The sequence below is a fragment of the Callithrix jacchus genome, chromosome 6, assembly GCF_049354715.1.
Source record: "Callithrix jacchus isolate 240 chromosome 6, calJac240_pri, whole genome shotgun sequence".
Lineage (NCBI taxonomy): Eukaryota > Metazoa > Chordata > Mammalia > Primates > Cebidae > Callithrix > Callithrix jacchus.
Window position 1 is genome coordinate 89,413,030 of NC_133507.1, and position 14,455 is coordinate 89,427,484.

General features: G+C 33.6%; 1 protein-coding gene across 4 annotated transcripts in view; it reads left to right on the forward strand.

Moving 5' to 3' along the window:
• LRP1B (LDL receptor related protein 1B) overlaps positions 1-14,455 on the forward strand; it is a 1,941,900-nt gene that overhangs the window by 1,177,490 nt on the left and 749,955 nt on the right. For all 4 annotated transcript variants that reach the window (XR_013518953.1, XM_078327882.1, XM_078327883.1 and 1 more), the window contains exons 17-18: positions 3,267-3,392; positions 10,745-10,861. Coding sequence is in view for 3 of the 4 variants with exons in the window: in XM_078327882.1 (XP_078184008.1) it covers positions 3,267-3,392; positions 10,745-10,861 (243 nt within the window). In the remaining variant the exon portion in view is untranslated. The remainder of the gene's footprint in view (positions 1-3,266; positions 3,393-10,744; positions 10,862-14,455) is intronic.

Genomic DNA, 14,455 nt, shown 5'->3' on the forward strand with positions numbered 1-14,455 from the left:
TTATAGTGTTAAAATTTCTAGTCAGTAATTTTATCTTAGTATCATCACTTTTCATTCCATCACCCAAGTCATGAGTTTTGTTTTTTGTTTGTTTGTTTGTTTGTTTTTTAATACTGCAGAACCTCTTTTACTTACAGTTCACACTTAATTTTTTTTTTTTTGAGACAGAGTTTCACTCTTGTTACCCAGGCTGGAGTGCAATGGCGCAATCTCGGCTCACCGCAACCTCCGCCTCCTGGGTTCAGGCAATTCTCCTGCCTCAGCCTCCTGAGTAGCTGGGATTACAGGCACGTGCCACCATGCCCAGCTAATTTTTTGTATTTTTAGTGGAGACGGGGTTTCACCATGTTGACCAGGATGGTCTCGATCTCTCGTGATCCACTCGCCTCGGCCTCCCAAAGTGCTGGGATTACAGGCTTCAGTTCACACTTAATTTAATAAATAAATCCTATTTCTTCTACTTCCTAAATAAATATTTTTTTATATTTACTTCCTCTCAATTTTTATTGGCTAAATTAGCTTCTCAGATTAACTCAAAAAATGTTTTTCTATTATTCCTGCCACTATTCTTCCCTTCACTTTAGCCCACTTTTCACACTATTTTCAGAAAGATATTTATAGAATAAAATCTATTCTTATAATTTCAGTGACTGCATAGCCAGAGGATAAATTTTAAAATCTGTTGACTCACATATAAAATACTTCCTGCTCTGTCTTGTATTTATATTTCTAATCTTTAATCTATCTTGCATTCACTTACCCTTTTTATTCTTATCAAGTTGAACTGTAGGTAGATCTCCAAAACATGTCCTGTTTTTTTCCTCTTCAATACTGCACTATTTTATGTCTATGGAATTCAACATAGCTTATCATTACCTTCTTAGGAATATCTTTTCTGACTACCAAAGAATCTTTTTCTCAACGCAGCCATTTGGAGTTAAACATTCATCTCCTATACAATTTTTTATTAGAGTAGTTGCCAAATCAGTTTGCAATTACATGCTTACTTATTTGGTACGTCTAATAGGTTAATATTTTCATGAGAAGACACCTTTTGTTGTAGTGTTACGTAGTCTCTGGGTCTAGCACAGTGCCTGGCACATGAATGAGTGGGTGACTCGATAAGTGAGGCAATAAGCAGTTACACACCTCTAACCACCTTCCAGCACTTTGATGTCTTCTCTAAGCATTGTAGTGATTCTAAGCAACATCTTAGTTCTGAGATCTCATGGTAAATATTCTAATACCACACAGCTCATTTCAGAAGATTATTTTAAATATTAAACACTCATAATCTGCAACCTTGAATTTGTTATTCTACTTTCTATCCTTCAGTGTTTCAACTCCAAACCAAAAGGCGTTATTTATTATTTTACTGGTAAAGATTGCAAAAGTCCTTGATTAAGCCTCACTGAAGTGCAAATGTATAATCTTGGTACTTTAAATTGTTGGCTCTCTAATATATCAGATGACTTCTATTTCTCTCAGCAGCTATTCTTGCTGAAGTCCCTGAAGTGAGTAGAAAATGTAAATCATGCTCAAATACCAGAGAATATAAAGCTTTTCTCCCTGTTTATTTATTTTTTTTTTTGCTATACATCAATAAAAACTTTCTAAAACGTGATAAAACCACTTATCAACAAAGCTACTTTAACGAAAAAGTGTTTTATAGAAACTTACTGGAAATGCACACATTTGCTATGCAACAAACATGATAAAATAACAATTTTCTAAATTCTCAGTAAAATGAATATAAACGTTTGTTTCTATCATATGGAATTGCAACTACCGGGCATAAAGAAAATTACCCTAAAAACAGTGCTGAAATCCTGAAATACATACTGAAGAGCATGTCAACTCAGTTAGGAATTTATCCTCTGGAATGGAGAAAAAAGAATCATAGGACGTTAACATTAAGATGCCCCCGCTGTTGTGCTTAGATATTGAAAGTTTAATCCTTAGCTGTACACAGCTTCCCAGACGAGCTTTGGTTGCCTCAGTATTTTCTGTGGTTGCATGTTTGTTTGTACAAGGGAAGAAAACTCACGATGATGTTTTTTGTTATTAAAATAATACAGAATCCCATAGTTAACATTAACTCTAGGTCACAAGCGATACGTTTTTCTTTTCTCTGCTTTTCTTTTCATTCCCAAGAAACACTGGACAGGAAGGAATAAAGGTAGGCTTATTTTAATCCCAGGACTTTCAGAGGCTGACACAGGCAGATCATGAGGTCAAGAGATTGAGACCATCCTGGTCAACATGGTGAAACCACGTCTCTACTAAAAACATAAAAATTAGCTCGGCATGGTGGCATGCACCTGTATCCCCAGCTACTTGGGAGGCTGAGGCAGGAGAATTGCTTGAACTTGGGAGGCTGAGGTTGCAGTGAGCCGAGATCGCGCCACTGCACTCCAGCCTGGCGCCTGGTGACAGAGCAAGACTCTGTCTCAAAAAAAAAAAAAAAAAAAGTAGGCTTATTTAATATGTTAAATATTTGAATGGTTATGTTGTTTTTAAATAAAATATTATATATATATATATATGACTAAATTATTTTTGATACATAATTGTTATATTTAGCATTAGGATTTGAGGTTGATTTTAAATGTTCTTGGTCAAAAGTTTTAAGCTGAGTCTCCAGTATAAGGAATGAGAAAACAAACTTAGTGATACAATTGGTTTTATTTATTTAGTTAAATCTTTGAGATGGAGTTTCCCTCTTGTCCAGGCTGGAGTACAATGACACGATCTCAGCTCACTGCAACCTCCACCTCCTGACTTCAAGCAGTTCTCCAGCCTAAGCCTCCTGAGTAGCTGGGATTACAGGCATGTGCCAGCACACCTGACTAATTTTTTGTATTTTTAGTAGAGATAGGGTTTCACCAGGTTGGCCAGACTGGTCTTGAACTCCTGACCTCAGGTGATCCACCCACCTTGGCCTCCCAAAATGCTGGGATTACAGGCATGAACCACCATGCATGGCCATAGAGTTGGTTTTAATGGAGACATAAAAAAAGAATACATTTCCTTTTATTTAAGATTTAACTCCTTGATGTTTTCTATAAAAGCATTACATTTTAACAAAGCAAATATTAATATTTGCTATTAAATACAAGACAATGAATAACAGAATCTATGGCATTGTAATATAATATTATTACCATAACTTTTCTGTAACTATAATTCTAAAATACACAATAATAATATTATTCACAACTTCATCCAATTCTAAATAATTAAACTTGCTTCTCCCTCCCTTCCAGTCAATCATAGCTGTCCTGATGATCAGTTTAAATGCCAGAATAATCGCTGCATCCCTAAGAGATGGCTTTGTGATGGAACTAATGACTGTGGGGGCAATGAAGACGAATCCAATCAAACTTGCACAGGTAAAGGTTTGCTTGGATATGCACATAAATCTCCTCCAAAGTTAGTCTCCATAAAAATGCAAGTCAATGCTTTGAACTAAGCTGAACTTTCCTAGTGCTGATGATTTGATTATTGCAATAGTAAATGAATTCAGAGTTTGATGCCACAAAGGCTAGAATACAAATTATCTTTTACTTAATTTTTGGACATTACTCTGCTTTCCAAACTAATTTGGCACTTCATCTATCCATATGGGTTGACTGTCGATACACTACTTGAACAAGACTTGTCCCTGCTAAATCCTCCTTGGCAGTGAAGGTTGATGTTTGCTAGCATGCTGTGATGCAGGCCATCCCACAGGCAGGAGTGTTTTTTTTTTTCTTGAAAATTATTGAGAAAATAATTTATAAAGTTTATTTAGTCTACTATAGAATACCTCTGTGATTAGTTTTCTATTCATGCACATTATTTATGTGAGATAGGTTTTTTCCCCATGAAATCTCAAGACCACTAGCCTACTGATATCTCCATTTAATAATCTATTCTATTGTAATAAATCTTTGAATCCCTAGGCAGATTCTTATTGAATGGAAATATACAGCTTGTGGTATAGTTTACAACAGAGTGCCAGAAAGGTCATTATTAATCAGGTAAATGTTAAAAAATGATACTGACTAGCAGTAGCCTAGTGCCTCTTTTTAAATGACAAAGAAAAAAATAGTGTATTTGATGACTCATATTGATATGATTCGTAAAAACTGATTTTTTTAAACCATTACATATATCAACATCAAAGCAGATCAACTACCCTATCAACTCTTTCTGTCTTTGCCAGAGTAAGCCTTACTCAATAAGAAGTATTATAAATTACTAGTGAAAAATACAGAGCAACCTGTAGAGAAAAGACCCAGGGGTTGAGAAGACTGGTTTCCACTCTTGGTCACCACCAGTTTTTTTCTCTTGGAAAGACATACCTCTCTGCACTTTTGATTTCCTGCACATTTTTTTTCCAACACAGTAAGAGTATGAATTAACTAGAAATTGTTTCCAGAGAGACTTTCCATATGTACAAAACAACACTGGCAAGAGCAAAACAGTCACCATTCCATAATCCTAGTCCATGTCTTCTATTCAGCTTTTTCCATAATGACATATTTGCTGAGGATCCATGGGCCAGGTATTCTGTTGTCCCCTGATTAAAAACCTCATCTGACATTTTAGAGTAAACAAATTTTTTGAAAGATATTTTCATTTGTCTCGTAACATATCTTTTGCTTTTCAAATGAGTTTCTAAGAGAAAAAGGACCTCTAGAGAACATCTAGTCCTAGGTCCCTACCCTCCAGGCTATATTCATCTTATACATGGGGCATGGGAAAGGGAACTTGCCTAAACTTACATTATTGATAAAAGACTCAGGGAAATTCCATCCGAGAGTTTTGTCTCCAAAGCCATTTCTCTTTATCCCAAATGATATATCCTGCATAATGGTTAGAATTTCAGGTATGATCAGTTTCACTTAACTCAAGTTGCTCTTGCCATATGACTATAATTTACAATAAGACATCTTTCTAAACGAGTGTAATTCTTCTTTTTGGTTCTGTTTTGTTTTGTTTTCAGACAGAGTCTTGCTCTGTCACCAAAGCTAGAGTACAGTGGCACAATCTCAGCTCACTGCAACCTCCACCTCCCAGTTTCAAGCGATTCTCAAGCTGGGACTACAGACACACGACACACACCCAGAATTTTTGTATTTTTAGAAGAGAACAGGATTTTACCATGTTGGCCAGGCTGGTCTCAAACTCCTGGCTGCAAGTGATCCTCCCACTTAGGCCTCTCAAAGTGCTAGGATTACAGGTGTGACCCACCATGCCTGGCCCAATTATTATTCTTTTGAGGTTAAGATTCAATTCAGAGATTATGCTTTATATCATATTAAACAGATCTGCTTTCACCTTAAAATAAAAGGTATTGCTGGTTCAATTTATGATACCATGTTTTCTTCATTTCTATTAGATTTTTAAAATCTACTTGTTTCTACACAGTTTTTAAAGAAGCATTTGTGATTGGCTAGCTATTTACAGTAGTAAAAGTAAAAATGTTTATGTACAAGATCAAACAAAACAATTTTAGTTATTAGGTTGGTACAAAAGTAATTGCAGCTTTAGCCATTATTGTCAGTAGCAAAACTACAATTACTTTAGCACCAAACTAATAAGATTTCTAAAATACTCATGTCCTATGGTCTACTAGGAAATAGAATGTAGCTTGCTTAAATCCCACTTTAAGTGCTGCCAGCTGAAGTCTGCTACTCACTACTAGATCTTCCTGTCAGTATATATATGATAGTTATTACAGTCACTGGACACGTTAAGAACTTGAATAAAAAGAGCAAAGATAAATATATCTTTCTCTTTGCAAGCAATGAAGTACATAGTAATGTTACAATGTACTTCCATTTCACTTTATCAAAATATATAAATAGGTCCCATAGCTTCCCATACTGGAAAAAAATGCCACATTTATATAGACCAGTTTTCTTTCTGGATTTCTATCCATTGCTAGATATAGGTGAATACATGGATGTATATGCTGGATAAAAAGACTTGCCAATGGGGAATTACTTTGTTATTGAATCCACCATCCTGTAGCTCTTTGCATTGTGATTATTTTATATCAAAAGAAACCCATTGTCCACAATAAACCAATTTCCTATTTTTTTAAATTTCTACTTCATGAATTTCTTAACTTCATTAAGTATCTACCAAGGCATTGGTGATAGAATGAAAGAAAATACACAGTGTCTTTCCTCAAGAAACTAAGAGTGAAGACTGAGAGAAAGAAGTGTAAACACGCCGTTCTAGTGCAATAATTGATTATTGATTATTGCACTAGAAAAGTGCTAAATTGATCCACCTAGGAAGAGTAAGGAATTTAGTTTTTAGCTATTTGGGAGAACTTCTTAAAGGGAGTATTGTCTAAGCTAAGCCTTATAAAAAGCTTAAGAAAAATTCTGAAGTGACAATTCCAGCCATTTGATTAGGAAAAATAAATTAATCTGGTAAAACCCAGCACTGGCAAAATTGTGGAAAAAAGGAATTGTCACACACTCTTGGTGAGGATGTGAATGATATTACATCTTGAAAAGCAATTGGCCAAATTCAGTAAATATGAAGATAGGCATACCTTTGACTTTGTAATTCTACTTCTATGTTTATACTCTCATACCTGTGCATGAAGAAAGAGACATGAATAAAAGTTTCCATTGGCTTGTGCAGTACTCAAAAAAAAAATGGAAATAACTGAAATGTCCATTAACAGAATAATGGATAGATATATTGTGTTCTATTCACAGAATGCTATTGATAATTAAAATAACTGAACAAGAACTCAAATATCAATAAAAATAAATTTAAAAATAAAGTTAAATTAAATGAGATACCTTCATCCAAGGGAAAAAAGAAAACAAAACACTAAGTTGAAGAACATAAACAATACCATTTATATGAAGTATAAGATATAAAACAATTTTATAAAGTGTTTATGAATTCATAAATAGGAATATGTCCAGAAATAAAATAAATAAATAAATAAAAAGAAGAGTACCTCTGGAAAGAGAGGGAGAGAAATGTGATTAGGAAAGATTACATAGCAAATTTCAAATTTAACTACATATATTTTTTTCTTATATAAAATAAAAACCTGTAGCAAATATAGAAAAAATAGGATTTCATATTGTTGTATAACAGTAAACAGATGTTAATGATATTATTTCCTATACCTTTCTAGGTGATAGAAATACTTCACTGAAAAAAAAAAAAAAGAAACAATTGACCAGAATAAATTTCCCAGGGTGGGGTGAAGTGAATAATAAGAGAAAAGGTTGGAGAATTTGCCCAGAAAAGGAAACATCACATACACAGGGGGCTGCAGCATGTGGGCACAGTCAGGGTCTGGGCAGCCGTTCTCCCTCAACATCCAGAATAGTGTTGTCTACTTATGAGGGAGACCCAGAGGCCAAAGATGAAAAGTAGTTAGATTTGAAATAATTTTTCCTCACAGTAACCATGATCATTCCTTATATTCAAGCCTAGACAATTTCATATCAGCATTTCCCCCCACCATAGTACTCTGGTTAGATCACATAATATTTGCTCCTCTCACATCCTCTACCAATTTTAACTAAATGCATACTAGATAAATACAACTGCTTTTTAAAAAACCTTAATGTATTTAAAAATTAGACTTTTCTTTACAAAATAATGAGTATGTTTTGATTTGACATCATATGACAATAAATAAAATTAAGTAGAATGCTTTGACTAAAATATAGCAAAAGGGAAGTTTAAGAATAGTGCTATGCTCGAGTTTCCTCTTGGCTGTATAGTTCGTGTGCATTGTGAGAGTTCTCACTGTTACATGGCTGCAGGAGAAGCATGATTACAGTGAATTTCTGATTCAGCAGCTAGATAAACAATTCCCTTGGAGGAGGTATAAATGTCTTATCCTTAAAACAGCATTTGCTGCAAAATTAGAGCCCTGTGGGGCTGCTCCGCTAATCTTGCCTCCAAACTGACTTAGATCTGATGGAGACAAGAAATGAAAAAGTAAATGTTGTGGGTTTGTTTTCAGAAAAGTTTATTGATTAGAAAGTGATAATTTAGTCCACTTGATTATATCATGTAGATAAACAGTCCTTGGAGATTTGTGGAATCAAGCATCTTTCTCATTTGAAATCAGTTAAAATTGCCTGGTAGACTAAGTGAATAATTTTCTCCATGATTAGAACAGACAATGAATTCATATATCTTCAGGGCATACTTTCCCTCAATAATAATCCAGTGAATACTCTTTGGAATAATAGGTCATAACAGTTCCTCCAGCTTCAGAATTAATGAGGTAACACAAATTCCCACACCATCACAATGTGAGATAGGTCATACACAATATGAGACAGGTTCATGGGAGTTCTTTCTCATTTTCCTCTCTAATCACCATAGCTATCCTAATGAAAGAAAACAATCTGATAAAACTTTTCTAGAATTAAACCTGAATTATTAGGAGAGAAAACAGTGACATAAGAGTATCAAATAAAAGAACATTGATTTTGATAAATTTAATATATTCTTATTATGGGCCAATTAGAATTTGGGATAGAAATATGTGATAATGTCTATCTATGTAAAGCAAGAAAATAGAAAAGACTGAAGGAATGAAACAGTTAAAGAATGAAAGAGGAAGAAAGAGCTATAGAAAAAAAAGAAAAGTTTAAAAAAATAAGGGAAAAGAAAAGAAGGAAGAAGGCAAGTTAGGGAGGAAGGAAGTACCAAAAATTTTTAAAATATCCTCTTAGTAAATTTCTCTTAAAACTCAAAAGATTAAAAAAAAATGTTTTTATTGTAACCAGTGACACAGATATGTAAGAGAAAAAGTATTGGTGTCTCTCACACTTCTATTTTTACGCCTTCCCATCAAGTAAACTAATGACATTAAATTTTGTGTATATATTTCTACGTCCTTCTCTAGGGTAACACAAATACATGTACAGCTTTTTTCTCAGTAGACATAATTTTATAACAATTACCTAAGAACTTTATTCATTTTAGTATAGATGACAGATTATCAGAAAATCTGTGAAATTATATGAGACAATATAGAATTATTTAATTCTACTTGTAATTTTAACATTAAAAACTTCAGAGGCATACTTGTTTGCTGGAATATTTAAAATCTGATAATTTAAAATAAATGATGAATTTGTAAAATGGAAATACTTGGATAGTGCATAAAATATTTTAGATTTAGGAACCTTATCACACAAGCAAAGCAAAATGCATATCATAATACTTTTCCTGATATTTCTAATTTTAGACACTAAGGCTAGAAACAGTCTAATGGATCAAATCAACCCAGTAAATTTTTCATTGGTTTTTCTTGGATAAACTTTACAGTATTCACTAATAATGGATATACATCTTAACACTGCAAGTGCACTTTTTCCAAAAGGAAAGAAAACGTATATATCTTATAAGAAATTATTTTCAGTGATTTCTGAAGCCCTTATTCATGGAACCCATTTTAGTGTGTTCGACTGAGTTGGCTTTGCACAACTCTCTGTTATACCAACCATTAGTACCCACATTCACAAGGTGTTTTGATGAAACAAACAATGATTCTCAAACCTAGGAAACAGGAAGTCTATAAACTATGCAAGATTCTTTTATTGTAGCCACTGACACTGAGACCTCAATTATTCATTATCTGTTCAACCTCACCCCTCCAAAATTTTCATAGAACTAAGTTTGCTTTCTCAATATATCTCATTTTTTTCCCTAGTCCAATGAAAGGAAAGGGTAGATGGGATACTGAGGCTCATAAAGACATATTTGTAGTTCAGAGGGACAAAATAAATAAATAAATAAATAAAAATAAAAGGCTCATAAAGACATATTTGTAGTTCAGAGGGACAAAAGAAATAAAAATCAAAAAACAACTAAGCGTGCAACTACCAAAGGCCTGAGGGACAAGGCAGGGAAGCTATTCAGGCTTTCAGCCTTTTAAAATTTGCCCTGATTATATTAGAAAATGATTATCAAATTACCTGTCAAATGTAACCCCTTTTCTGAATAACTTTAAACCACTGCCTCCGGCTAACATAGAAAGCAAGATTCCATGTTTGTGTTCATTGAAACCCTTAAGAGAGCCCAAAGCAAAGTTGATTAATGTATTTGATTAAAAAGGCATACTTTTAAAAATAATTGTGTTAAAAAGTGAGTTTAAAAAAACCATCTTAAGGCCAAATACAGGTTTTAGAAAATGCTTTCTGCAGTCTCACTTCATACAGTAGATCATTTAGAGATCAAGAAATAATTGCATTAAATATGTTAGAGGAAAAGGACAATTCTGACCCCATGATTAGAAACTAGATACCCTGAGATAATCTCCAAATAATATCTTCTGTATTACTGCAAAAATGTATTTTCTGTTTACTGGCAAATGCTATCCACATTTTTTTTGTTAATTAAGAGTTGGATGAAACTTAATTCAGTCATATATTCATAAGCATGTGCTCGACAAAATTTTTAAATAATGAATTCATAGCTGCATTTATGGAATTGTGTGAGGATTACCGACTATCTTGTCATTTAGCAGTCTTTATTAATTGAAGGGCAAAGCATGTGAACTTTAGAGAAGATAAGCAAGCTGGTATTCAGAAGCCTTAAATAAAAATGTTCTTTTAAAATATTTTATTTTAATAGAGAAATACACTGTATTATGTCTAAAAGATATATTGCATGCCTTATTTATCCTTAATGTTCAAAAGGCCTCTAAATGTATTTATTTATTTTTTTGTATATTAATTGATCATCATAGCCAGAACATGCCAGGTAGACCAGTTTTCTTGTGGAAATGGGCGTTGCATTCCCAGAGCATGGCTATGTGACAGGGAAGACGACTGTGGTGACCAGACAGATGAAATGGCATCCTGTGGTAAGTTGTGAGTGAAACATACTGTTAGTAGAGATTGTGTCACATAGAATATCCTATCAGTTTACCCCCCTTTAAAAGGCTAATTCTTTATAAATACAGGAAAAAGAAGCAGAGGATATGTTACTTTTTGTTACATACTTTTGGATCTGAGTGTCCACTTTATGATAACTTCTGAATAATTCCTATTCATGAGATAGAAACTATATTCTCAGCTAAAATTAATGAATATAAACAAAGCAGGTTTTATTAGGAAGTGGTTATTACAAGGCTAACAGGATATTCTCAAGTGTTTATTATTAACCTTATATCTGTAGTGATTAAACTTGTCAAAGAGAATAGTTCATGGAGTAACATTTGAAGTAAGGGAGGAGGACTTATTTCTTATTGGCATGTATATGCTATCTTCTGGGAACAATAAATATTTCAGACTAAGATTACAAAATTGATAAATCACTGTTTTCATTTCTGTAGAGTAATATGATTCTGACTGAATGACAAAATTAGTATTAGTTTCAGTAATATTTTTGTTGATGGGAAAATGCCCACCTTCCACAGATTCTCTTACTTTTGAAAATAGTAAAATTTATTGTCACCTGAAGTTGCAGATTTAATTACTCTCATTTTTACTCATGCATCAGTATGTTTCATTATCATTTGTCTCAAAAACGTCTAGTCAAATGTAGTAACAAAATGAATGAGGTTTGTAAGACTTGTGCTTTATTTTCATTATGGCAAAGGATTTAAAAAATCACTATGGGGAAACTTTACCCATAATTTAGACATGTATAGCATATTTATTGAAATACAATTTTAATAATTTAGCACTGTGTAATAATTTTAATAGTAGAAAAATAAGGTTTTTTAACCCCTCAATTTGTTATTATTTTTTCCTTTCTAAATTCCAGTAGTTTTGTGGGTACAGGTGGTTTTTGATTATATGGCTAAGTTCTTTAATGGTGATTTTTAAGATTTTAGTGAGCTCATCACCTGAGCAGTGTACACTGTACTCAATATGTAGTCCTTTATCCTCTACCGCCCTTCCACCTTCCCTCTACCAAGTCCCCATAGTCTATTACATCACTCTTATGTCTTTGTGTCCTCGTAGCTTAGCTCCCAATTATATGTGATAGCATAACAATATTTGGTTTTCCATTCCTGAGTTACTTCACTTAATATAAGGGCCTCCAGCTCCTCCAAGTTGCTGAAAAGACATAATTTTATTCCTTTATATGGCTGAGTAGTATTCCATGGTATACATGTACAACATTTCTTTATGCAGTCTTTGGTTGGATGGGCAGTAAGATTGCTTCAATGTCTTTTCAATTGCAAATTGTGCTGCTCTAAACATGTGTGTGAATGTATCTTTTTCATAAAATGACTTCTTTTTCTTCAAGTAGATACCCAGTACTGGATTGCTGGATTGAATGGTAGTTCTACTTTTAGTTCTTTTAAGGAGTCACTATACTGTTTTACATGGTGTTAACCTCACAATTTAAATGCCTGTTTTTGGAGGATGCTAACCTAAAGTTTTCTTATGCCAGACTCTATAAATACTTGAGTGTATAACTTCCAAATAAAGTATAGATAAAGTAAAAGGTGCTAAATGACATGGTAAAGAAGATGATAGAGCAGTGGTATAGAAATAAAGCACTACAGAACGACACAGTAGACAACAGCATATTTTACATGTGGAATAAAATATTCGGAGCCTGACCAATAAAGGGGGTTGAGCAGTGTATTCTGTCTCCTTTCCACTATCCAGACTAATTGTGTGGTCCTAAATCTGGCTGAGTCTGCTGCTAAGTTGTTCTATATTTTAGAAAACTTGATTCCTTTTCTACAGTGAGCATCCTCATTCAGAGAATACCAGAAAGGTAATGAGCACTCTAATAACATTAATACAGAGAGGCCCTGGAATCAGAGTCTCAATTCAGATAAGTAATGCCATGAAAACAATTAGGAAAATAAAGTACGAGTTCATTAAAGAACTTCTATTAGGTCTTTGATCTGATTTTCTTTTTTAAGTAATAGGCCTAGGGAAAGACCTGTTTCTTTTTTCTAAGAATAATTTACTTGAATCAAAGGAGGAAAATGCTTAAAAGTTTAATAATAATCTAAATAACTATAATAGCAAACTTGTATGTCTTTTATTAGGTGAGGTGAAGAAGGGTTAGAAGGGATGCATACTTAAAATATGTGCTGGACACATATTTTTCTATTGAATCTTTTTTATAAGAAATCTACAAGGAACATTTTATGGTCCACATATTACAAATAAAGGAATTAAAACTTAGAGACTTTTAGCAACCTGCTCGAGATCACAAAGCAAATAAATAGCAGGACCAGACTATTAATCAGGCACACTTAAACCTAAAACCCAAACATTTTAGGTTGAAATTGTTTCATGATCCATGCATAGGGTGCAGATTATGCCATTATACTTCTATGACTATCTGATTTAAATGCACATGCACTTATAGTAGGTTTCATTCCTTGTTGTGCTGGTAAATGTTTTAACCTTTCCTGGTGGGGAGGAACCCTGATGTATTGTTTGCCTATTTGTATGCTGTAAATACTCCCACCATAGGCAGTATCAAGTTGCCAACATAATTATCTGAATGTGGAATTAGGAACAAATATGCAGTAACACACCAGTATGTAGTATTTCCACTATTCAGATACAACTGACACAAATAATTTGAAGAGCAATGTAGTAAAATTATCAGGAAATTAAAAGTCTCAGGTGTATATTACCTTTGTTTTCAACATTATTTGTTTAGTTGTAAATTTATAAAAATTATTATTTTTAAAAATAATGTCATGTGCTTTACAGCTGGTACATAGAATCAGTGAAAATTTAACAGTAAGCTTTCACAGCCCAGCATGGTGGTTCATGCCTATAATTCCAGTATTTTCAGAAGCCAAGGTTGAGTGCATCACTTGAGACCAGGAGATCGAGACTAGCTGGGCTAACATGGTAAAACCCTGTCTCTACTAAAAATACAAACATTAGCTGGCGTGGTGGTACATACCTGTAATCCCAGATACTGAGGAGGCTGAGGTGGGAGGATTGCTTGATCCTGGGAGGCAGAGGTTGCAGTGAGCTGAGATTCAGGCCTCTATCTCAAAAAAAAAAAAAAATCAATCAATCAATAAAAATAGGCTCTCACAAATTGGTACAAGAGGCCGGCTACACATAATTGGACATGAACACATTGAAACAATTTAGCAGCTAGACAGTTTGGTCCTGAAATATAGCCAAATTTTATAGAGTATCGGTAAACTACCGCCATGGGTTAGTTTCAGGACCATTTCTTCTTAACAACCAAGGAAACATGTTTTACTTCAAAATGTTTCTCTCTTCAATAATACACATTTGCCTTTCAGATTGTCATTTAAAATCAAAATTTACATCAGAAGAGAAGCTGACAAAGTGCAGTAGGCATAATTTCACTGTTAAAGTTATTATAAGAGAGAATGGCATAGATCTCTGTAATAGAAACTATTCTTGCACTGCATACAAAATGACAAGGACTGCAATTTTTTAAACAGCACTCACCCTATTTGACACTATTCTATAAATAAATAGAGATT